The sequence below is a fragment of the Octopus bimaculoides genome, chromosome Z (genome assembly GCF_046866305.1).
Source record: "Octopus bimaculoides isolate indiv1 chromosome Z, ASM4686630v1, whole genome shotgun sequence".
NCBI lineage: Eukaryota > Metazoa > Mollusca > Cephalopoda > Octopoda > Octopodidae > Octopus > Octopus bimaculoides.
Window position 1 is genome coordinate 29,181,441 of NC_142944.1, and position 27,094 is coordinate 29,208,534.

General features: G+C 37.2%; 1 protein-coding gene across 6 annotated transcripts in view; it reads left to right on the forward strand.

Annotated features, from left to right (window-relative positions):
* Window positions 1-27,094, forward strand: part of LOC106880631 (E3 ubiquitin-protein ligase SH3RF3) — a 95,356-nt gene that overhangs the window by 40,694 nt on the left and 27,568 nt on the right. For all 6 annotated transcript variants that reach the window (XM_014930666.3, XM_089365021.1, XM_014930664.3 and 3 more), the window contains exons 2-5: window positions 3,985-4,341; window positions 8,174-8,217; window positions 20,361-20,475; window positions 21,160-21,258. In XM_014930666.3, the coding sequence (XP_014786152.1) occupies window positions 3,985-4,341; window positions 8,174-8,217; window positions 20,361-20,475; window positions 21,160-21,258 (615 nt within the window). The remainder of the gene's footprint in view (window positions 1-3,984; window positions 4,342-8,173; window positions 8,218-20,360; window positions 20,476-21,159; window positions 21,259-27,094) is intronic.

The following is a 27,094-nucleotide window of genomic DNA, read 5'->3' on the forward strand; positions in this document are numbered from 1 at the left end:
GATGGATGATAATACACTTAGTGATTCTGAAAAGAAAGAGACATAGTAGTGCTACTATGAAAGGTTGCTAAACACGAAGAATGCATAAGAGAAAGAGAGTCTTCCTAATGTAGACCTAACAGAGAGACCATCTATCGTAGTTAATAGCAGTATTGCAGATAAGGTATTTAAGGATATGAAGACAGGGAAAGCCCCTGGTACGTCAGGAAATACTGCTGAAATGCTTAAAATAATTGGTGGAATGGGATACAGCTTAAGTCTCCTGCATAAGTTATCAGATTGCCCAGGATGTCATACGCAATGACTTGTGTAACAGCATTATAGTCAATATTGCCTTACAAAGTTGCCTTAGACAGAAGTAACTACAGAGGTATCAAATTATTGAATCTGGTCACGAAATTTACAGACAGGGTCGTCACACAACAAATTACAAAGAGAGTGAACCTTGAGATGCAGTTTGGTTTTATGCCAGGGAAAAGCATTACTGATCTTATTTTCTCAGTAAGGCAACTTCAGGAGAAGCATTTAGCCAAAAATAAACTACTGTGCTGGCATTTGATTATGTGGAGAAAAGCTTCAACAGGGTCCCTCACTCTCTCATCTGGTGATCAATGCAGAAGCTAGCATTAGATGAATAGCTGCTGAGAGCCATCCAAGTCATGTACAGGGATGCTGTCATTAAGGTGAAAGTCAACAATGAGTATTACAAGGAACTTAGCGTGTAGGTAAGAGTTCACCATGTCTCAGTTCTCAGCACCCCTTATTTATCATAATCCCCCAGACTATAACAGCGTAGTTTAAGACTGAGTGTCCATGGTAGCTCTTCTAATAACCTTTTTCTTATAACTGAATCTATAATAGAATTCAGATCTGGAATTGAAGGACTTAAGAGTTAACCTTGCAAAGACCCAAATCCTAGTAAACAGGAAAGCAGACAAATTACTTATCCATTCAGGAAAATGGTCCTGCTCAATATGTAGAAAAAGTTATTGGTAGAAATTCCATACAGTGTATCAAGTGCAAGCTAAGAACATATAAGAGGTGCTGTGGAATCACAGAATTGTTAATAGAGAAAATGGTCTTTGTGAGTGGCAGATGTGCAGGAACAAAAAACACTAACATATGAGAAATAGATTTCTGCAAATACCCATGCAGATCAATGAGATAGTGGATAGTTTTTGTTTAGGTGACCCATTTAGCATGGGGGAGGATGTTCTGCAAGCTTGGTCACTAGAATCAGACCTGACCAAGAAAAGTTCAGAGAGCTATTACTTTTGTTGTTAACAAAGAGCCTCTCCCTCAGAGTGAAAGGCTCATTGTATGATGCTTGTGTTTGAACAGCAATGTAGTGAAACATGGGCAGTGAATGTGGATGGATGATTTGTGAAGGCTTGAAAGAAATGTTCAGCAGAATGTACAGTGTTAGTGTGCATGTACAACTAAGTGTAAATGTGATGAAATAGAAATTAGGCACAAGAGGCATTAGATGTAGTATGCAAGAGAGAAGATTATGCCGATATGGTCATGTGATGCATATGGATGGGGATAGCTGCATAAAGAAGTATCATTACCTGAATATGGAAGGAACCTGTGGAAGAGATAAGCCCAGGAAGACAGAACAAAGTGGCTAAAAATGACCTTCCTATAAAGGAAATGATTGGCAATTTGCTGTGCTTGAGAAGACCCATCCATCTAAATAAAAATGAGGCCCTAAAAGGTGCCTTATTCATGTCTCTGTCCCTCTCATCTTTCTAACACTTCTTCATTCCACCCATGTTCACCTCTCACTGCATCCCACTACCCTCTATCTCCCACCCTCCTTTTGCACTCTTTCAAATTAACCTGCACTCACTTTGTTCCTGACAAGTCTCTTTTGCTCACAACTTATCTTTCTAAAACCTCCTCCCTCCACCTATGTTCACTCCCTGAATTCATCTCCCCTTTATTTCCCACACTCATTTGCTTATTCATCCTATCCAAACTTCTGTATCTCTTCATTTATATATACCTCCATGTAACAAAGGGCATGTACCAACATTTCTTCATTTTCTCTTTCTCTCTCTCTCCTTTTCCACTAGGGTAGCCATTTACCTCCTGTATTGCAAGACATTTTTTTGTCCCTCTATCATACTCTAGTTTCACAGCACCTGCAACAAAACCACCTCATACAATACTAATCCTTACCTCATTTGAAGAGTCTTGTCTTGCAAATTATTTGGTGACTTCAATGGGGATATCATTAAAAAAGGACCCAGCCAACATTTTGAAAAGTGGTTGGCATTATGAAGGGCATCCAGCCATAGAAACCATACCAAATCAGACAGTAGAGCTTGGCACAGTCCTCTGGCTTCCTACCTTCTGTCAAACCATCCAGTACTTATTAGAAACACAATTTTGTTCAAGTTTGTTTCTTTATTAGTCTTTTATGTTTGGATTGAAAAAGTAATGTTCCTGAAATCTATTGGTCTGACATTTTGAGACCTTCACAATATTATTTTCAAGTTAAAGTCTTTTAGAGAATGTTAGTACATCGATAAGAAGGTGATATTTGTTTTCCTGATGATCTTTAACAACAATATTTGGATGATGCTGCAGACTATTGTTACCTTATCTATCTCAGAAACATTTTGGTGTGTGTGAGAGAAAGAGAGTGTGTGTGTTGGTACATCACAGTTCTAACATAAGTTCCAATATATAAACACTCAAACATCATTGTGCCCCTGCATGCCTACATATATACATACTATGCCAATTTTTCTTCACAACTTATGCAAATTACAGTTACTTTTTCTATTGAACTTTATACTTTTATGTAGTTTCTCTGGAAAGGCTTTAGTCTTGCACCTTAATCCTGCACTTCTCAGCCTGTGCTGAGTTTTTTTCTTTATTCACTTTCACTTTGGTCAATCTTGTCAGATATTGTGACTTTTGGAAACTTTTGTTGTTGGTGTCTTAGTATGACATTTTAAAAATAGCTTTCCATTTTCCTATATCTGTATTACCCCACCCTCTCTTTACATTTGTTGGCCACATTAAAGACAGAAAAGCTTTTCATTTTTGTTCATGATTTGTAGGTATTTGTACTAGCTCATCTTCTTTCTTTATTACATATTTTTGCAGCCTTTGCAGTAGATAGCTTTGTACTTACAGAAGATAGATACCTGGTGACCAAGAATTGCTGACTTGCAGAATGGATTTAATCATTTGAGTTCATTGTAAAAACTGTCCTGCTGCCTTCTATGACCAAGGAAGCATAGGCACTATGTCTGGTGGTTTAACGGGGGGAAAAAACAAACAAACGTAGGAGGATGCTTCTCCTCTCTGTTTCCAAGTACCACTGGAAGCAGAAAATAAGAGTAGCAAGAGAAGTGTTACATTCAAATAAATTCACTTACAGATGGTTCAGAGTAGCAAGTTCAATATGATTGGATGGATTTACTCAGTTTTTATCTGTAAGTTCAATAGAGAGAAGGAATTTGCTATGGAGCTGAAGATTAAGTGGGGATTTGTGGAATGGCCTGATTTGCTTTCACTAATTGTTTTAGGTGCCTGTGTGGTCGCAAATAGACATAGACCATCTCTCAGTCCTCCTACATATAACCCAACAGAGTATCAAAGATGTGAGAGGGAGAGAAAGCTAGTACTCATTTTCAACTGAGTAGAAAGGGGCAACTGTGAAATGAAGGGCCTTTTCAAGGATACTGTGCACCACTTTGTGTTGTGAACCCAACACCCTAACTACTAAATTACACGTGTGTATGTGATATATGTGTGTGTGTGTGTATAAAGTTGTCTTTTACATATATTTCACATTATTTCATTTCATTTATGTTTTTTCTTCTTGACATAAAACACCTGAATTTACAAATTGTCTTTGTTTCTATCTGTTGCCCTTGTGGCAAGAAAAGAAAATATTTTTATTATCATTTAAAACAAAAGAAATCATTACTTTTTTTATTCTTCTTTGGTTTAAAAAAAAAAAAGATGGACGAACAGGCGTTGAACGAGCTACTGGAATGTTCCGTCTGCCTAGAGAGACTTGACCACACAAGCAAAGTGTTACCATGCCAACACACATTTTGTCGCAGATGTCTCGAAGAGATAGTGAGCACAAAAAAAGAGCTTCGATGTCCCGAATGTAGAACACTAGTTTCATACCGTGTTGAGGACCTGCCGTCTAACATTCTGCTAATAAGGTTACTGGAGGGTCTAAAAAATGCCAACCAGACAGCTTCTACGTCGACAGGGCCTGCTCTAAGGTCTAAATCATCTTCATCATCAACCTCATCATCATCAGCATCTAGACGTCATGAAAGCCTTGGATCCAATACAAAACGACAGGTAACTTTTTTCCTTCTTGTTGCTATTATTGTTATCTTCTTGTTTTTTTTTTATGTTTTGTTTTTTGGGTGTGTTGTGGTGAGATACAATGGATATTTTTTATAGAATTGAAGATACACTACCACTTGGTCTTTGGGTGCTTATATTGAGTTCACTTTCAGTGATAGGCTCAACACAAAGGGATTTAACACACATCAGCCAGGTCCTTGTGTAGAATGCCTAATAAAGCCTCTTGGCTTAAAACCAGTGCTTGGTGTCTGTCTATCTCTCTTTAGCAGAGTTCACTTTAAACATAACCCAGTTTAACACTACCATCTCTTCCTTTGGTAACTTTACTATTCACTAGTAGGTACCCCAGATTATCACCTAGTATGAGGTGATGAGAAAACACTTCCTGTTTACTTAACATACAGGAAATAGCCTGCAAATCTCCTCCAAATCACAGTCTGCTATAAAGGAAAATATGCATTAAATAATGTTGTTGAGAGAGAGAAAGAGACAGACAAATAAACATTGGAAAGACAGAGATAGATATAGGTAGGACTTACATACTGCCCTGTTTAACACCACCTCAAATCTTGCACTCCCCATACACATTTTTTTCCTACTAACTCAAGTAAATATTCAAATTCAGTATCAATGGTATTAATCTCATAACTCTCTGGGGAGGGGTGGGAGAGCTTGCAAGCACTGCCTTCTCACATAGCCATAAAAGTGTGTGTGTGTATTATCATTGACCGTCCACTTTTCCATGCTTGCATGGGTTAGACAGATTTTGCTGAGGCAGGTTTTCTACAGTTGGATGCCTTTCCTGTCACCAACCTTCACCTGCTTCCAGCCAAGGTAATATTTCCCCATAGTCGGACATGTTTTTTGTGGAAGACTGGAAAAAAACAATGTGGTCATTTATGACTGTCAGATGTCAAAAAAACTTATGCATATATACACACACAGATATATATATGAAGGTCTTCTTTCAGTTTCCAACTACCAAATCTATTCACAATATATATATTTGCTGTGCTTGAGAAGACTTGTCAAGCCAGTGAAATCATAGTGGCGGATACTGCTGGTGACACGTAAGAGGCACCAACTACACTCTTGCAGTGGTTAGCATTAGGAAGGGCATCCAGCTGTACAAACTATGCCAAATCAGACTGGAACCTGGTGCAGCTCTCCAGCTTACCAGTTCCAGTCAAACCATCTAACCCATGCAAGTATGGAGAGTGGACGCTAGATGGTGGTAATCATAATGATGATATATATATATACACACACATATATATGCATGTACATACACATATACAAACACACACATACATCTTGTTTTTCATGCTAGCAATATAATCTTGGTCCAACCAATACCTTGATGACAAGCTAGTGGATTTGATAGATGGAGACTAATAAATCCATTGTGTGTATATTACATACACACACACACACAACACGTGCATGTGTATATGTGCGTGTGTCTGTATATGTGTGTGTATTTATATATATATATATATATATATATATATATATATATATACATATTACTTTAGATATTGGGTCATTCCATAAATAATGTGGGGTTTTTTATGCTGTATTTTTTTATAAACAAAGAAGGAATGTTACGCGTAAGTGGGCTGGTTACATCCCTGGCAGAGGCCTTGGATTTTGGTCTCGCTTGGCTTGCCGGGTCTTCTCACGCACAGCATATTTCCAAAGGTCTCGGTGAGGCCTAATGTTCAGAGGTCGTGCTTCACCCAGGTCTTCCTGAGCCTGCCTCTTCCACAGGTTCCCTCAACCACTAGGGTGTGGCACTTTTTCACACAGTTATCCTCATCCATTCTCGCCACATGTCCATACCAGTGCAATCGTCTCTCTTGCATACCACAACTGATGCTTCTTAGGTTCAACTTTTCTCTCAAGGTACTTACACTCTGTCTAGTATGCACACTGACATTACACATCCATCGGAGCATACTGGCTTCATTCCTTGCTAGCATACGCATGTTCTCAGCTGTCATGGTCCATGTTTCACTGCCATGTAGCATGGCTGTTCATACACATGCGTCATACAGTCTGCCTTTTACTCTGAGTGAGAGACCCTTTGTCGCCAGCAGAGGTAAGAGCTCTCTGAACTTTGCCCAGGCTATTCTTATTCTAGCAGCTACACTTTCAGCGCACCCTCCCCCACTAACTTAGTCACCCAGATATCGGAAGCTATCAACTACGTCCAGTTTTTCTCCCTGGAATGTGACAGAAGTTCTTTTCTGCACATTTTCAGTGTTTATTGCATCTGAACATCTGCTACATACAAAAACTAACTTCCTAGTTAACCTTCCTTTGATATTGCTGCACCTCTTATGTGTCCATAGCTTGCACTGGGTACATCTTATAGAGTTTCTACCTACACCTTTTCTACAGATCAACCAGGGCCATCTACCTGAAGAGGTTTGTGTTTTGTCTATATATATATATATATATATATATATATATATATATATATATATATATGCATGTATACATATATATATATATACATATGCATGTATACATATATATATGCATGGGACGTCTTGGCATTTGCAAATTGATTGAAAACAAAGTTGCAATTCCTATAAATGGTGTGTACAATTTTGTTTGCAATGTTCCACAAAAATAATGTCTGATCACTGAATTGTTCCTTCTTCAACAGATTAGAGGAAATAATACATGGTTTGGAAACAGGTGAGGGTTGGCAGCAGAAAGCGCATCCAGTTCATAGAAAATATTCCTCAATATATTCATTTAATCCTTTAGCATTCAGATTTCTTTATCAAATATAATGCTTATTTATTCACATCGTTTTGATTAATCATGCATTATTTCAGTGGTGTGTTTGTATATTTTTAGAATGGCATTGTAGAGTAGGTGTGAAAGGTTGGATCTGGTTAGTTTGAAGATAAAACAGGTAGAATATTTGGGTCACATATGGGCAGGTTAAATGCTGAGGGATTATACCATACAAGAATAAACAAGTGGATGTTAAAGTGATGATGATGATGGCACATACTTATCTTATCTCTGTCTTTATTAATCAATTTTAATGATGTTACTCTTTTTGTCTTGGCAAATTTTCACTTTTAAAGAATATTTTTTGTTTTGCATTTTGGTATGTTTACATGTATATGTGCCTACACTGTATTTACTCATGTATAAGTCACATTATATTATACTTGATTTTACCTGAAAAATACTGTTGTTTGACTTAAACACAAAATACAGTATGTATGTGTGCATATACACATCTATGTGTATTTGTGTGTGCATTTGAAGGTATACATGGTGTTTGAAATTTTGATAATCCTTAAATTAAATTAATCAAATTTTAAACACTTTAAAGACTTTCAGCATACCTACATACATACGTACACATACATATACACACAGACACACACACATACATACATATAATTAGTTTTGAATGACAAGTCAAGTTTTATCTAACTGCTTCTAAAATATTTTCAACTAGCTGTTGAGCAAAAATAAATTCTCTGTCAAAGTTAATTTTATAATAAATTTGACCTGCTGTGTGTATTGATAACCCACATCAGTAAATATGTAGTTTTTCTAGAATCTCTTCAAACTAACTATACCAAAATTAACATATGTGTGTGAAATTTCCTTAGTCTGTGTGTTTGTATGTGCATATTAATTAATTTTCAAATAATTGAAATAATTATGTTCTTTAAACAACATTGAATTATTGAATATTACACGAACTCCAGCATAATACACGCGCACACACACACACACACACTTGTGTACACCTTAATTCAAATACGTGTGTTTTTCTGTATTGTAGTTTGAAGCAAATGCATTATACAGCTATGAAGCCAAAGAATCTGGGTAGTGTATGAATTTCTTAATTTACTTGATGTTAACTATTATTATTTTTCCCTTTGTTGTATTTTGTACATGTGTGTTTGTGTGATAAGAAGTTTACTTCCCAGCCACATGGTTCCTGGTTCAGTCCTACTGCATGATATGTTGGGCAAATGTCTTCTACTACAGCCTTGGGTCAACCAAAGCCTTGTGAGTGGATTTGGTTGATGGAAACTGAAAGAATCCCATCATGTGTATGTGTCTTTTTGTCTGTATGTATTTACATCCACATCACTTCAGTGGTTTGACAAAAGAGATCAATAGAATAAGTACCAAGCTTTAAAAGAATAATATGTACTGAGGTCAATTTGTTTGACTAAAATTCTTTGAGGCAGTACCCTCAGCATGACTGCAGTCTAATAACTGCTTCACCGCAAAGTGATGCTTGTTACATAAGTTTTAATATATACAAAGCCAGCTTAATTAATCTTCAGATCCTAGTACCTCTATGTTGTTTACATTATCATGTGAAGATGAGCAAATGAATTATTAAACTAGCCACAGCATGAAAGTAGAAACTCAAAATTAAATGACCAATGAAAGTAGTAGAGGGCAGGTTGCCCAAAGTATTCCTTTACCCAACGATGTCAAAGGATAGTGGGAGACAAAGAACTGATAGTGTAAATGTTCTAGAAAGCTAATTTAGATAAATTATTGGGGCATACTGATAAAATGGTAAAGGCCAACCATGGACTAATAAAAGCCACAAAAAAGTATCTACAAGGGATGTTCATTAAAGATTTCCCCTGCCCAACTTCCAGTTATTGCAGGAAACAGAACTTGCACAGGTATAATCATACATCTCTCTACATGTCACATTGTAAATTGCAGCTTTCCACTAGTATTCAGTTGTCTTTTATGGCTACTAAAGTGGACTAAGGTGTTATGATGGAAGTAGTTGAATGCAGATCAGTGATCAGGTTCTTATACTTGATAGGTTGTACACCAAAAGAGACTTTCAGTGAGATGAAAAAAGTTTACAGTGATGATGCATCATCATACGACATAGTCAAGTACTGGAATTGCCAGTTCAAATGTGGTCAGACATCAGTGGAAACTGCTCCTATTCCTGGATGACCACATTCTGCCATTGATGATGACACCATCCATAAAGTGGAAGCTGCCATTTTGGAAGATCACCGCATAACTATTCAGTAATTAACCCCAAGAGGTGAAGATAAGTGTAGGGTCTATGGAAAAAATCATTCATGACCATTTGCACAATGAATTTCCCGGATGCTCACGCCTTCTCAGAAGCAGGAATAAGTCAATTGCTCCCAGGCTCTTTTGGAAATGTGCCAGAAAACGAGAAGGACTTCTTTGGCAGATTTATTACACAGTATGAAACATGATCCTGAAACTAAAGTCCAGTTGAAACAATGGAAACCTGGTAACTCACCATCTCCAACCCTTAGCAGGCAAGGTGATGCTCACAGTCATTTAGGACCAGCGCAGAGTGGTGATGATGGATTTTCTGGCAAAGGGCACCACAATTAACAGGGGATATTATGCTTCTCTGCTGCAAAAATAGCAGGACGCCATCAAAGCAGAGAGATGTGGCACGCTGACAAAAGGAGTCACCTCTTCCAAGCCAATGCCCCAGTTCATAATGTGCATGTTGCCCAGATGAAAGCATACTGTGGCTATGTGGAGAAGGACTAATAATTGTGCCAAGTTTATTTATCCCAGTGCTTGGGAAGTGGGTCAGGGGAAATCTTTAATGAATGCCTCTTGTAACTGTGAGGAAAGGATACAAAAATTTGTGTGTTTGTAGATATATATATACTTATGTATATGATGGTACTGGAAACCATCAGCTTTGCTAAATATAGGAGTCAAATGAATTTCAAAGCCACAGAAAGCTTACTGGAAAACAAGCATGGTGAATAAAAATTTAAGCTCTTACCTTTGTGAGAGCCACAGAGAAAATGGCAGATAACTTAATATCGATTTCAGGCTTTGTACTAGGCAGTACTCATCTCTCTTCAGTTAAGTTTACCGTGAAAAATGCTAAAATTAAAAATATCCACCTCACCATGATTGTTTGTTCACATGAAGGCCCAAGGCACATTCATAGACGAACCAAGTGAATAATTTACGAATATAGAATTAAATTATTATTAACAATAAATAATAATTTTAATGGCCAATCAAAGCATGAACTATGCTGACAAGTTTTTAAAAATATATATGAGGGTACTGGAAACTATTAGCTTTGCTAGAAATAGGAATCAAATGAACTCTAAAGCCACAGAAAGCTCGCTGGAAAACAAGCATGGTGAAATCATGTGGTGAATAAAAATTTAAGCTCTTACTTTTGTGTGGGCCACAGAGGAAATGGCAGATAACTTAATACCAATTTCGGGTTTTGCCTGCATAGTTCATGCTTTGATTGGCCACTGAAATTATTATCTATTTTTAATAATAATTTATTTCTATATTTATAAATTATTCACTTGGTTCGTCTATGAATGTGCCTTGGGCCTTCATATGAACAAGGAAGTATGGTGAGGTGGATATTTTTAATCTTAGCATTTTTCACAGTAAACTTAACTGAAGAGAGATGAGTACTGCCTAGTACAAAGCCCGAAACCGATATTAAGTTATCTGCCATTTCCTCTGTGGCTCTCACAAAGGTAAGAGCTTAAATTTTTCACCACTCAATTATGCCATGCTTGTTTTCTAGTGTGCTTTCTGTGGCTTTGGAGTTCATGTGATTCCTATTTCTAGCAAAGCTGATGGTTTCCAGTACCATCATATTGAATTGAATTGAAACAGTTTCAGCTCACAAGCTGTGGCCATGCTGGGGCACCGCCATTTTTAAATATCTTTTTAAATTTGCCTGCACAGTTCATGCTTTGATTGGCAACTAAAATTATTGTTTATTCATCATCTTTATCATCATCATCATCATCATCATCGTTTAACGTCCGCTTTCCATGCTAGCATGGGTTGGACGATTTGACTGAGGACTGGCATGCAAGAAGGCTACACCAGGCTCCAATCTGATCTGGCAGAGTTTCTACAGCTGGATGCCCTTCCTAACGCCAACCACTCCGAGAGTGTAGTGGGTGCTTATATGTGCCACCGGCACGAGGGCCAGTCAGGAGGTACTAGCAACAGCCACGCTCAAAAAGGTGTTTTTTACTTGCCACCTGCACGGGAGCCAGTCCGGTGTCACTGGCAATGACCTCGCTCAAATGATTTTCTAACGTGCCTCCAGCACAAGTGCTAGAAGGCAACGCTGGTAACGATTACGCTCAAATGGTGCTATTTGCATGCCACTAGCACGGAAGCCAGACAGCTGCTCTGGCAATGATCATGATCGACAGTGCTGTTAGTGCTCCACTGGTGCAGGTACCAGTCATCGAATATGGTTCAATTATGATTAACAATTTATTTCTATATTTATACATATATATATATATATATATATATATATATATATATATATATATATATATATATATGTATGTTAAGAACACCTACAAGGAGTTGCTTTTTCCACTCACCAAAGTGAATGGAGCTTTGGCCAGGAGGAACTGATGGCATCCAACGTTCATCATGGTGTTGTTTTTCTCACACACGGTGCCCAACCAACCCTACTATACTGTGTTGTCAACAATTTACCCATTGTATCCTGTATATATGACAGGCTTCCACATAGTTATTATCTACTAACTTTACTCACAAGACATTGGTTGGCCTGGGGCTTTAGTAGAAGATGCTTACCCAAGGTGCCATACAATGGGACTGAACCTGAAACAACATGGTTGCAAAGTGAGCTCCTAAATCACAGCCATCCCTGTATCATATACATATATATATATATATATATATATATATATATATATATATATATATATATATATATATGTATACATACAAACATACATACAGTATGTTCAACCTAAATTTGATCGTTTATCTCATCTAAAAATAAAAGTATTTTAAAAAATCAAAAAATTATCAACTAGTAGGAGGTAACAGTTTACTTAAAGTAGCTGCTCAAGACAGATCTAGCACCTTGTACATGCATTCCTCACTGTATCCCAGGGATGATCTTCTTCATCTTGGCCACTGCTCGGCTTCGGTGTTGCAGGTAGAGTGGTTGGTATCTTTCTCAAGTCATTCCACATGTAGTAATCTATGTGATTACAGTTGGGGGGATTAGGAGACCAGTTCCTCATATAAAGGCTTAGTTCAACCTTAGGCTATGGTAAAAAAAACACATGCCTAAGATTCCATACAATGGAATCAAACCAAAGACCTCATGATTGCAAAATGAACTTCTTAACCATTGAATCACTTCTCAATCTAAAATACATTGTCTTAAGTCAAACATGTAAGCACTATACATACAAGCAGTATTCAGCAATATTGAATTCTCACAGTCACAAATTTTTTCTCCTCTTTCTCTTCCCTTCCCCTCTCTCTCTCTCAATATTGGAAATAATTGCTGCTTGTTTTAATGATATTTTTGTTTCATTATTTAATCTATATTTTCCTTTTTTTTATGTGCAAAGCTTTCATTCATCATTTGAGTTTTTAAACTTAAAAATAATTTGTAAAATGGAATTCCTGCATTCCACATATGTCACCATCAAACTTACATTGGTCAAATAACAATTTTCCAAGATGTGTAGGGTGGGTATGGAGGGGTGTATGAACCCTTTTGAAGCAAAACAACCTAAATATAGGCTTCTTTGGCCTTCGTTTGTGATTCAGATATTCATTAAAGAGTTTTGTGGGTGGTGAGACTTATAAATGTATAATATATTTACATAGGTTTGTATTTGTGTGTGTGTGTATGCTTGTGTTAGTGAGTGTTGTGTGTAATCTGTTAATAGATTTATTTAGGCGCTTGTGTGTTTATGTGTGTGTAAGATGTCAACATAACTCTGTATATTTGTATGTGAAGTATAATGTGTTGACAGATGTTTATAGCGCTGAAAGACAAAGTGAGCGAGTGTTTATGTTTGACTTGTAATCTGTTGACAGATGTTCTAGTTCCAGGAAACAAATGTATTTGGATTGTAACCTGTTGACATTCCACACTGTCTCTTTCTCTCACTTTCCCTTTCCCTCATCCTCTTTCCCACTCTTTAATTTCCATCATCTTCATCCTTCACTGTATTAGGCTTGGCATGTATTTACATTGAAAAAGAAGTGTTACTTCTCTGTATTCATCTTGTACAAGTATCTGCAACCAAAATGCCTCTCACAATGTTGTGCCAAGAATCTCTGTTTCATGTTGTGAGGCTCTGTAGTTGAGTAATATTCTTCCTCTATTTGAGTGTACAAGTGTCCAAAATATAGCATCCAATATGGCATGTTTCTTAGCATGACATAGTTGTGGTTTGCAAAACTTACCTGGATTGAGTAGTAAAAGTCAAGATAGATGGAATGTGTCCATAAATCTTCTGTTTGATCTTATGATCATGCTATGTGATGTTTCAAGCTGTCATCCATCACGGTACCTTGACTTACCATCAAGGTGATCTTGAAGCTTTTTCTTCATTGTTTAGGTTTCAGCTCTATAAGTGCACTCTACACATGCCCTGAGTAAGACAAACTATGTTCACTTTGAAATATTTGATTGATACTGAATTTTGAAGCTATTTATAGGCATTCCAGGTTACTCAATTGTTTATAAGAATGCCAATCTTACTGTCAGCAACATAGGACCTAACATACTTGGAATCACTAACCATCTCTTGAACTGTGTAACATCATTGGAATACATTGACAGGTGACATCATTTGCCTTGATGATCATGCTTTAACATCACTTGAGAATGCTGCTCCCAAAGCCAATCCATTTCTAAATGCAAAGAAAACATGACTATTAGTTAAGTGTGTGTGGTGTGTGTGTTTGTATATATATATATATATATATGTATATATAACTACGTGGTACAACTCCAACAAATAGAATAGCATTCAATCAGCTAAGAGAGTAGAGATAAAGTTATAATCCTTTCTACTTGAAGCACAAGGCCACAAATTTGAGAGAAGGGATTAAGTTGATTACATCAACCTCAGTGCGTAACTGGTACTTATTTAATCTACCCCGAAAAGATGAAAGGCAAAATTGACCTCAGCAGAATTTGAACTCAGAATGTAGTGACAGGTGAAATACTGCTAAGCATTTTATCCAGTGTGCTAACGATTCTGCCAGTTCACCACCTTAAATAATAATAATAATAAAATCACAATTGTTACATACGGTTTTGTTATCAGTTTGAAAAATGATGAAATAAATTAATTGTTTTGACCAGGAAACCCTGGGTACCTGTATGTAACAAGAATCATGGTTTTTATTATAACATTTTATATATATTTATATAGGAGATGACAAGGGACCCTGACATCTGGCAATTTGCTGTGCTTGAAACTACATATCAAGCTAAGTAAAATCATGGCCATACATACAGGCATTCTTTTACAACCATGCACACACCCCACACACACACACACATACACCCATACACAATCTGTCTCCTGTCAAAGTTTCCCCACGACTGTTCTTCCCAACACCCCTTACCCCATCCATGATCACCACCTGTTGCGGGTCTCTCCACTCTCCTTCACACTCCATATGTCCTCATATATCTGCCATACCTCCATTCTCAGCCACTCCAATATTTCTTGCTATCACTTGCTTCAATTACCTCTTCCCATTCTCTCAACATCTCCCCTTTGCACTCTTAAGGAACATTCCACTATACCTTGCATCTCCCCATGCATCTCCAACACCATGTATTTCTGTTTCTGTCTCCTTCACTGTTTGTTTCCATCTTTCTCTCTAACTCTATCTCTCCTTTCTATTCCTATATGGGAAGCGACGTATCTCCTCTATAGCAAGACATCTATCTCTATCCCACTGTTATCTTCACAAGACTGTTACTCAGAGTTTCACATTCCCATTCATCAGACAATTGTGATGACTGCTGAATTAAAATCATGAGATATATGTATATATGTAGGCGTCTTTATGTCCCTGCAACTTTGGTTGGCAAAAAGAGACTGAATAAGTTCCGTTCTTAAAAAGTAACTACTGGGGTCAATTTAGTCAACTGAGCCCTTCAAAGCAGTGCCCCAACATGACTGCAGTCCAATGACAGAAACAAGTGTAAGGTAAAAGATATGTGTATATTTATAGATGTATATGTGTGTGTGTGTTACTGTTTCAATGTTAGTGGGATCAACAAAAAAAGGTAAATATCATTTAATATAGACAGTAGCTTAAATACGAGCTACTATTAGTTTCATGTGTAAAATGCTGTGAGAACACAATAGGCTGGCAAATTCATACACCATACCTTGTGTGTGTATATATATATCTTTTATCTTTACTTGTTTCAGTCATTTATCTGTGGCCATGCTGGGGCACTACCTTGAACAGTTTTAGTCAAACAAATCGACCCCAGGGCTTATTTTTTAAAGCCTAGTACTCATTCTATCGGTCTCTTGCTGAAGTGCTTAGTTACAGAGACTTAAACACACTAACACCTGTTGTCAAGCAGTGCTGGGACACAAACACAGGCGCAAAGACACACACACATACATATATGCATATATTTATGTATACAATGTGCTTCTTTCAGTTTCTGTATACCAAATCCTCTCACAAAGCTTTGGTTGACACTGCCGAATGTGTCACACAGTGGGACTGAACCTGGAGCCATGTGGTTGGGAAGCAAGCCTCTTACCACACAGCCATGCCTGCACCTATATATATATATATATATATATATAAATATATATATGTATGTATGTATGTATGTATGTATGTATGTGTGTGTGTGTGTGTGTGTGTGTGTATGTATGTATGTATGTATGTGTGTATGTATGTATGGTAAAAAAATCACATATTAATTAATATCGATTTATTACCAGGAAGCTAGCACATTTAAAGAATCAAAGAGATTCAGAAACAATATCTGCGATCTCAGGGGATTAAAGTATATTTTTATATATAACGTTGACCACTCACGTGGACATTTAATGTGCTAGAAATAGATCACTGATCTATTTCTAGCACATTAAATGTCCACGTGAGTGGTCAACGTTATATATATATATATATATATATATACACACACACACACACACACATGATGTTAGTTGATGATGGATATGTATGTGTGTGTGCACGCACATGAATATAAATATGTGTATGTATAGATGGAACAAGAAGAAGGAAAAAAAGGAAAAACCAAGATCTTCATCCTCTTTACGTCAACCTTCTTCGTGTATTTCTTTATTTTTTTCTCCTGTTTTCTCATGGACCAGCATCCTGGTTTTCAAATAGGTCTAACAATATGCACTAAGCCTGAAAGATTATTTAGAGACACATGGCATGTTATATAAATCTGCCAAATTATTGTATCTCTACAGCCTGAAACTTTTAGTAGCCCTTTTTCATATTTTTTGTCTACTTCTTGCCTCATAATCTTATTTTATTAGTGCTATATGTATACACACACGTTTGTGAATGTATACTCTTTTACTTGTTTCAGTCATTTGACTGTGGCCATGCTGGAGCACCGCCTTTAGTCGAGAAAATCGACCCCAGGACTTATTCTTTTGTAAGCCTAGTACTTATTCTATCGGTCTCTTTTGCCGAACCGCTAAGTTACGGGGACATAAACACACCAGCATCGGTTGTCAAGCGATGTTGTGGGGACAAACACAGACACACAAACACACACACACACATATATATATATATATATATATACATATATACAACAGGCTTCTTTCAGTTTCCGTCTACCAAATCCACTCACAAGGCTTTTGGTTGGCCCGAGGCTATAGTAGAAGACACTTGCCCAAGGTGCCACGCAGTGGGACTGAACCCAGAACCATGTGGTTGGTAAGCAAGCTACTTACCACACAGCCACTCCTAGACTTATCTATATCTATAAATAAACACACACACACACAATGAGCTTTGTACAGTTTCCAGGTATCAAATTCATTCATACATCATTTTTCAGCTTGTGGCTCTAGTAGAAAGCCTTTGGCCGAAGTTCTGCACAGTGGAACTTTTCATGTTTCTTCTCTCATTCAGTTTTCAGTTCATTATGCTATGTGGTTTGTGTCTGATGACTGTGTGAAGATGTTACACATGTTATAATTCATTATTTGGCATGTTCTTAGCACAAGAAACTATTAGCAGCACACAAAAACATATATTGTGTCTCAAATAATATACACACATATATGTACATTTGTATAAGTGAGTGTGCATGTGAAAGTTTACAAAACTACTGAGCTATAGTGACCTTAGCGCTACTAACCCTTACCTATTTATCAAGAAAGGGTTTTTTCAGTCCACTTATTTTTGAAAGTGCAAAGCAATGGCTAATTGTTTTTGTGACAAAAATGATTACAGACAACACCATCTGTAGCTCAGCGATTTTTCATGCAAGCACATCATCATTGTTAAATGTCTGTCTTCCATGCATGCATGGGTAAGACAGTTGATAGGGACCAGCCAGGTAGAAAACTGCCCCAAGCTACACACACACACACACACACACACACACACACACACACACACACACACACACACACAATGAACTTTGTGCAATTTCCAGCTGTCAAATTCATTCATACATCATTTTTCAGCCTGTGGCTCTAGTAGAAAACACTTGTTAATAGCACAGTCATATCTCTGTGCATGTGTGTGTGTGTGTGCAGTTATATATATATATGTGTGTGTGTGTGTGCATGTAAATTGGTGTTGGTGTATCTTTTGTAGTCATAACACCCAACCCCTTCCCCATCACACACAATTCTGTCCTCTAGCAAAACTCACCCACAGCCCATTTCCCCCAAAACCTCACTACCCACTGCAGGCTCCTCCGGTTCCTCTCAACTGCATTTGCTATCTCTAAATATCTCCCCCTCACACCCTATTTCATCTGTGCTACTTATACTCCCCCACCCCCATTTGCTGTGAGTAAGCCTCCCTCTCTCTCTCTCTCTCTCTCTCTCTCTCTCTCCTCCTTCCACTTTGTTGTCCTACTGGTGTAGCCAAGTATCTCCTCTATAATAAGACAACTATCCCTGTCCCTGGCAACAGCTATTTCTCTCGGTTCCTCTCCCTCTTTCAGCTGAGGCATTCTTGTCTTACAAACTACTTGGTGACCTAGCAGGTACTGGTACCACATAAAAAGCACTTGTGCTAAACCACCCAAAAACAACATGCAAGAACAGCATCCAGCTGTAGAAACCATACCAAAACAGACAAGTGGAGCCTGGTCCAGGCTTCTGGCTTTCCAGCTCCATCAAATCTGTACAAAATGGACACTAAATGATGGTAGTCAAAAGAAAGTGTTTTTCATATTTTTAATGACCAGTTACAATTGTTTTATTACCAACTTTGTTATCCATGTCAGTTCATGCAAAAGTTCCATGTGAAAATTTATGTAATATATGCAGCAGCCTTCAGCATTAGAGTGGCAGTTCTTCAATAATTCTTCTTCTTTTTCTTTCTTTTTAATTAGTTCTCAAAGTACCTATGAAGCTATAAATAATAGGATGTAAATATTGGATTGAAAATCCTTTCTGGATTGACTGTTTCTTTTCGAGAACCAATTATAAAATAATAAAAAGAATTATATCTTAGGTCCTTATAAGGTATAAAGGTAGGATATATCCAGAGAAGCACTCAACCCAAATACTGGGCTATCAACACTGTTGAGTTCCAGACCAATCCTGGAATTCTTCAAGTGTAGAAAATCTTGGTTTCACAATGGTCTCACCATAATGTAGATTTGGCAAAGAGTAAGTTATAATCCAAATATGATAATACAAATGAAATACACTATATATTAACCCTAATCCCTTTTAATCTCAGTCTCCTTCATAGAGCTGTTATTTATGTATTACTTGTTAAGTATTAATTCTCAATCTATACATCTTATTTATTTATTTATTCATAGTTTCTATATTTGGTTTCTATATATTTTCTCTATTCATTTATATATCTTCAATTCACCTAAGCCATATTTGTTCAAGCTAACATAGTTTATAATTCTCCTGACCACTTTTCAATTAAACTCTGAATTCTCTCTGCTTTAACTTTTTAGGGCACACCTACTGCTATTAGTTTTCCCCCTCTTTTTCATTTTTTGCATTTCTTTTCCCTTGCATACACACTCTAAGGTCACAGAATAGGTATGATAGCTAGTAGGTGATTTATATCATCCTACCACTTACCACATTACTTCCCCACCACAAGCATCACATGTATCCTCATTATTTTTTTTATTCCTGAACAATTGTCAGTTATCAGTTGAATTGCTTTTTCACTTTCCATTGTTGCTGGTGAATGTCTTGTCAAATAAATTTTCACACATCAAATGAAATTTGGTGCCAGTGACATAGTTTTACTGACCGACCACTATGAAAACCTAAATCCAGACAAAGTCATTTGCTATATATGGCGTTACCTAATTTTTTAATGTTATTAGCTGTTGCTTCTTCTTCCTCATCTCTTCCTCCTCCTCATTCCCTGACTGCCATGATCTCTACTCTACTTACTCATCCCATAACCACACTTTTATTTACTTTCTGTTTCCTCCTCATATAAACCAAAAAATCAGTATCTGGAAGACACACAATGTGACAGCTTTGATGCAAGTCTCATGAAGTGCTGCTCTAATGTCTAGAACTGCAAACATTACATAAATTTTCACTTCAAATTTTTGTGTAAACTGGCATTGCAAGTAGAGTTGGTACAGAAACAATTGTAGCAAATCATTAAAAATGTGTTAAAGAATTTCTTTGTCTTCTTATTGTTTGGATTATACAAAGAATTATCATCACCATCATCATGTGTGTGAACAAGTGTATATGTGTGCATGGCTGTGTACCAAGAAGTTTATTTCTAGCATGTCACTATCAGTCGGGCTGCCAAACTGAAGTTGCAGTCCATCCAAAATTTTAGTTGAAGAAGCATGACCAATTTTCTGCCCAGTGGGATCGTGTTAGTGTTCTCATGATGGCTAAATGAAATTCTTAACCATATTTATCAATCATTTAAATGATTTTTTTAATTTTGAATTTTTTTGTTTTCTTTTCTTTTTTCAGAGACTTGTCATTTAAAAAGGGTGATATAATTACAATTTGCCACCAAGTTGATCAAAATTGGTACCATGGGAAACTTGATGGTCAAGAAGGCTATTTTCCATCCAGTTACGTCCAGGTTAGTTGAGTTACCTTTAAGAATTCCTTTCTTGTGTATCATGTTGTTTTTATTGTTTTGCTCCACACAAGCCCTTACCAAGCAGAACTTCAGTCATAAATGTTCCAGCTGTAACCAATCCATCTGTTATTCAAATGTAGTTTCCCAGACTGAATTATCCAGCATGTCTTTCTCTGGTGATAGTGTTGCTACTTAGCTTCTAGATAGTCCTGATTGAGCATACCCTTGATCAAAGATGTTTTCAACATGATCATGATCCTTTTGTATATCTGGGATTCTTTTATCTCATCTATCATTTCTTTCTTAAATACATCTGAGTGTAATTTGAGACTTGGCTGCTATTTCTAGTATACTTGAGCAGTGGATGGATAGGATATATTACTGAAATGAATGTTCCATAATAAATGATCATTTCTTAACATATTAGAATATATATTACTCTCTAAAATCATATTTTGTATATATTTTATTGTGTTATTTTATATTTATACTTCGCATGATAGCACCCTTTTGAGAGGGTGAGATGAAACCTATTTCTAGACCTACTACTTGAATTCATTATGGTTACATTGCATCACATAGCTTGCTGAGAGAATATTTCTTTGCCATGTGCTCTGTTTATAATATAAAAATTTTATTTTACTATGTAATTTTATATATGTTTTTTGTTTCTACAACATTTAGGTGGTTAATAATTTTAATTCATCTGTGCCCCAAGTGAAGGCCTTGTATGACTTTGATATTAATGATGAAAATGAAAAAGATTGTCTGAAATTTTCAAAGGTAATGATGCAATTCTTATCCTTTAATTTTATTGACTATTTTACATGGTGTTAGTGGCTTACTAGATAAGAATGCTATTATCCTTAGTTTTAAAAATAAAGGTTGATAGTCGGATGTTATGTGCACATCCATGAATAAGTCACCGGATAAATACAGTATAAGAGTTCAGACATAGAGATATGAATATATTAAATACGTAAATACATCATAATTATCATCATCATCATTTAACATCTGCTTTCCATGCTGGCTTGGGTGAAACAATTTGACAGGTACTGGCCAGGCAGACTTCTGTGACTGTTTTGGTAGGATTTTTACAACTGGATGGCCTTCCTAACACCAACCACCCTGCTGAGTGGACTTAGTGCTTTTTTATGTGGCACAAGCACAAATGAGGTCAATTTTGCAAGGTTTTTACAGCTGGATGCCCTTCCAAATGCCAACCACTTTACAGTGCGGACTGGATGCTTTTTAAGTGACACTGGCACTGTCAGGGTCACCAAGTAACTTGCAAGACAAAAATCTTTTGAGTTGGGAGGGGGCATTGGAAGAGTGCAAGAGAAGAAGAGAGAGAATGGAAGACAGCAGGATAGAGATGGTGGCAAAGTGCTGGACATACTCACAAGGGACGGGGATCAGAATATAAATGGGATGGTCAAGTAAAGGCAGAGAGAAATATAGATGTTGGCAAGTGCCAGGGGCATACCCTTGAGGTTTGAAGGTCATAATATAAATGGCAGGATATTGCCAAAGAAGCGTGATTTCAGAGTGCAGAGGGGGAGTGGTGAAAACCTGGATATATATAGAGTACTGGTGGTGGTGGTGGTGGTGGTGGTGAGGCTACCAGATAGCAATGATACAGAGAAACGGCTGTGAGGACAGGATTGGGGAGTGAGAGGTAAGCATAGTGTATGAAGGAGGAAATATAAGGAAGAGATGTAGAGACGTAGTTTGGTTTGTTGGGGTAGGGTGTGAAAAGTTTTCTTGTTACATGTGAGTGGAACACACAATTTGGGGGCTTGCAGATAGCAATGATACAGTGGTACAGGGCCAAGAGGACAGGATTGGGAAGTGGGAGGTAAGCATAGTGCATGAAGTGGAAATGTAAGGAAGAGATGTAGTTTGGTTTGTTGGGGTAGAGTGTGTGTGAAGTTTTCTTGTTAAGTGTAGGTGGGGGACACAGCGCTTCTAGAACTCAGTTTCGCTGATGTTGACAGGTCTTCTCAAGAACCTCATATCACCAGACATCTCCGTCCATTGTCATTTCCTCCATGAGGCCCAACATCCTAACATCCTTACCACTTCATCCCATGTCTTCCTGGGTTTCCCTCTTCCACGGGTACCATCCACTTTCAGTGATTGGCACTTCTTTATGCAGCTGTCCTCATTCATATGCATCACATGTCCAAACCAACCTAGTCTTCTCTCTTGCATGCTACACCTGATTTCTCTTATTCCCAACTTTTCTCTCAATACATTTGCACTTTCTCATACATGCACATTCAATGGAGCATACTACCTTCATTTCCCTCCACTCTACACTTGTCTTCTGCATTCAGAGCCCATGTTTCACTACCATGGAGTATAACTGTTTGTACACAAGCATCATATAGTCTACCTTTCACTCTGAGAAAGAGTCCTTTTGTTGCCAACAGAGGCAATAGCTCTCTGAACTTCCTCCACCCAATTCTTATTCTAGAAACAATACTTTCAGAACATCCTCCACCATTGCTAATTTGGTCACCTAGGTAACAGAAACGATCTACAACCTCAAGTGAGCCTCCTGGGCATTTGAGACCATCTAAGTCCCGTGTGCTCCTTAGTGCTTATTGTTCCTACACATCTGCCACATACGAAGAAGACTTTATCTGTTAATCTACCAGTGACTCCACTGCACCTCTTATGTGTCCATAGTTTACACTGGGTGCAGTGAATGGAATTTCTTACAACCTTCCTACATACTGAACAGGGCCATTTACCTAATGGAAAGAGAATTTTATCTTCTTTCTTACTGATAACTCTGGTCTTTACTAGGTTAACTTTAAGGCCCTTTGATACCAGGTTTTGATTCCATACCTGGCATTTCCTCTCCAATTCTGCTAAATAATATGTGTGCCTATACATATATATGCACACACGTATACACATACATGCAAACATATATGCACATGCATACACATGCAATAGATTTTAAATATTCTCTGTCTATCTTGCACTATATCATCATCATCATCATCATCATTGTTAAGCGTCCGTTTTCCATCCTGGTATGGGTTGGACGGTTTAACTGGGGACTGGCAAACCAGGAGGCCGCACCAGGCTCCAATCTGATCTGGCAATGTTTCTACAGCTGGATGCCCTTCCTAATGCCAACCACTCTAAGAGTGTAGTGGGTGCTTTTTACATGCCACCAGCATGGGGAGCCAATATATATATATATATTATATATATATATACATATTATATATACATATTATCATTCAAAATAGTGTAAATCCATCCATCTCAGCCTACCATTTCCTGGGAGGGTCATGGGGATAGAGTCCTCAGGCTTCTCCTCCATAGGGTCCTATCAGAAGCAATTGTTGTTGCACATTCTTGCTAGATTCCCAAATGTGACCAACTGAGATTATGGATATTATTCCACCATCTCGAATTTAGTCTACGCCTAGGTCTCCTACCATCTGACTCATCTTGAAGAATCTATTTTGTGATTTTTTCCTGTGATGTTCTAATCATAGATCTGCAGTACCAGAGCTGTGACCTCTCAACATAGAGAAGTAGTGGCTCAATCTGGAGAGACTTCCTGATCTCCAAGCTATGCACCTTGTCGGGTAACTTTACTCCAGACATATTCCAGGGGAATCTCATTTCAGTTGCTGATATTCACAATCATACATTTTCTGCTATTACCCAACATTAATGACCATAGTTGAGGATAAACACAGAAACCAAATAGAAGATAGTAAATTTGGCTTTTCTTTTTACTAACCTCGCCTCTTCTGAAGATCAGATACTGGAAGTGGTGCATTACTGTATCTAGCATCTGGTTATACCTCCTACTTCCCATCATTCATGGTAAACTCCTTCCCACATGACAAAATAGTATGACCAGCAACTATAAAGTCAGGCAGTTTGTCATTGTAGTAGGTCAGTAGTAGTAGACTCATTATATGAGTTCTCAGTTGGAGTCAGTTATGTGATATATACGAGTTTGAGTTACTGTCAAGACAGATATTTCAAAGTTGTTGTCTTGTGGAGCTATCAATGATAGCACAATAGATGAGTCAAAGATGATAAGACATGGAATACCACCACAGCATAATAGTGGCAACAAGAATATTACAGTGCTGACAACATACAAGTGGATGACGATCCACATTATAACAGTGGCAATAAGACTATTAACAATTCACATGGACAACATTGAAAAATTTTTTTTCTACAAGAAAATAAACAATTCATGTGGACATCGTTGAAAAATTTTTCATGTAGAGAAACTAAAAACTCAACAGATGAATAACAAACATTTTTGTTGTATGTATTTTATGAAAAATCCGTAAAATTGTGGAAAACTTGTTGGTGGGTTTAGTTGGGTTACAAAAATAGCAACAACAACTCAAAGAACAATGACAAATGTTACAGCAATATATGCTACAACTAAAAAAATTGGTAACAAGACCGGAAAATATGTTTTCGCCAGACTATGTAGCAAATTCAGTAAATGAATTTAAATATGACCCAGAAGAAGGAATCACTTTTGAGGTATATTACTGAAGATTTGAACAAATTTTCCAAAAAGGATACCAAGACAGGACAGACGAAATGAAAACTGGTCTAATTCTGAGGAAACTGGTGACAATAGAGTCTGAGAAATACTGTAAGTTTATATTGCCTAAAAAAGTTTCTGACACAAATTTCACTGACACAATTGATATTTTATGTAGGATGTTTAGTGAAAAAAACTTTGTTGTTCAAGACATGTTGGAAGTGTTTGAACACTGAGAAAAACGATGATGAAGACTTTATCACATATGCGGGTAGAGTGAACAGAGAGTGCAAGAGATTTAAACTGGATAAACTAACTCCAGACTCATTCAAGTGCCTGATTTTTGCTCAGGGACTTACTGCTAAAAAGGATGCAGAAGTCAGAACAAAAATTCTCACAAAGCTGGAAATGAACCAGGATATAACTCTCCAGAAACTGTCAGAAGAGTCTGATATGATATTAAAAGTAAGGCACGACACAAGAAATCCAATGCAGAAATTATTTATGGATAAAACCAGTGTAGAAGAGTAGAAAGATGAATAAAGTGTTTCACAAAAACATGATATACATCAGGAGATAAACCCATGTATGGCATGCGGTGGTAGGCACCTGAGAAAGAGTGTCTGTTCAAAAAAGCAGTGTTTTTGTTGTGGGAACACAAGATTCATTAAATTGCAATGCAGAACTAAGATGATGAAAAATTGGACCAAATCAAGAAAAAATAAATAGTTTGTTCAAGACATGTTGGAAGTGTTTGAACACTGAGAAAAACGATGATGAAGACTTTATCACATATGCGGGTAGAGTGAACAGAGAGTGCAAGAGATTTAAACTGGATAAACTAACTCCAGACTCATTCAAGAATAGCAAGCCATTTGAGGACACAGTAATAGCAGCCTTAAGAACCAAAGGGGAAATTAAACACTTAACGTGCAGCATTGTACGAGAGTTACCAATAACCCTGGAGGAGATAAAGCAACACACATCAAAAGACAAGTTCATTAATAAAACAAAAGAAATTCTGTGGTCAGCGAAAGAAAACAAAATAAGGTTTGGTAAGAAAAAACAACAAGACCTAAACATATATTCAACATGGAATGGCATACTGATGTATGGCCAAAGGGTAGTAATACCTGAGACACTACATAAAAGAATGTTGAAAGAATTCCATACTGGACATCCAGACATCACAAGGATGAAAGCACTTATGCGCAGTTATGTGTATTGGCCAAAGATGGAAAGGAAGTCAAAAACGTAGTAAAAGGCTGCTGAGGATGTGCTCTGACAGTGAAATTACCTACTCAAAAATGGGAACCTTGGCCAGAAGTAAAAAGTCTATGGACAAGACTACACATTGATTTTGCGGGTCCATTAAATGATTATTACTATTTAGTAGTAGTTGACTATTTTACAAAAAGGCTGGAAATTGTTAAGTGCAAAAGGCCAACCTCCACAACGGTAATAAATTTTTTGCATGAATTATTTGCAAGATTTGGCATCCCAGACGTGATTGAATCTGATAATGGAACACAATTTGTGTCCAGTGAATTTAGAAAATTCTGCGAAATGTTCACAGTAGAACATAAAACGATAGTGGCTTACCATCCCAGATCAAATGGAAACTTTGAAAAGAGCTTTGAGAAAAGCAAATAAGGAAGCCACAAACAAAGTCACTCTGCAACAATTCCTAAGGGTATACAGGGTGACACTGAACCCTAATACACCTAGCAGGAAGCTTACCAGATGAACTGATGTTCATGAGGAAGGTAAAATCAGTTTTTGATAAACTGTTGCCTGGCGATTAAAGAAAAGACAATCCAAAATTTTTCAAAATTGGTGATAAGGAATACATGAGATTGTATAAAAATGGAAAACAGTACTGGGAAGAAGGCAAAATTACAAAGTACGTTGGAAAAATGATGTATTGAATTAAGAGCAGAAAAGGTATTGAATAAAGACACAGAAATCAATTGAAGAAGAGATTCATAGAAAATGAACCAGACAGATTGGAAGAACCTATGGAATGGCTGTATGACACATTCCAGGTACTAAAACCATTACAGGTGG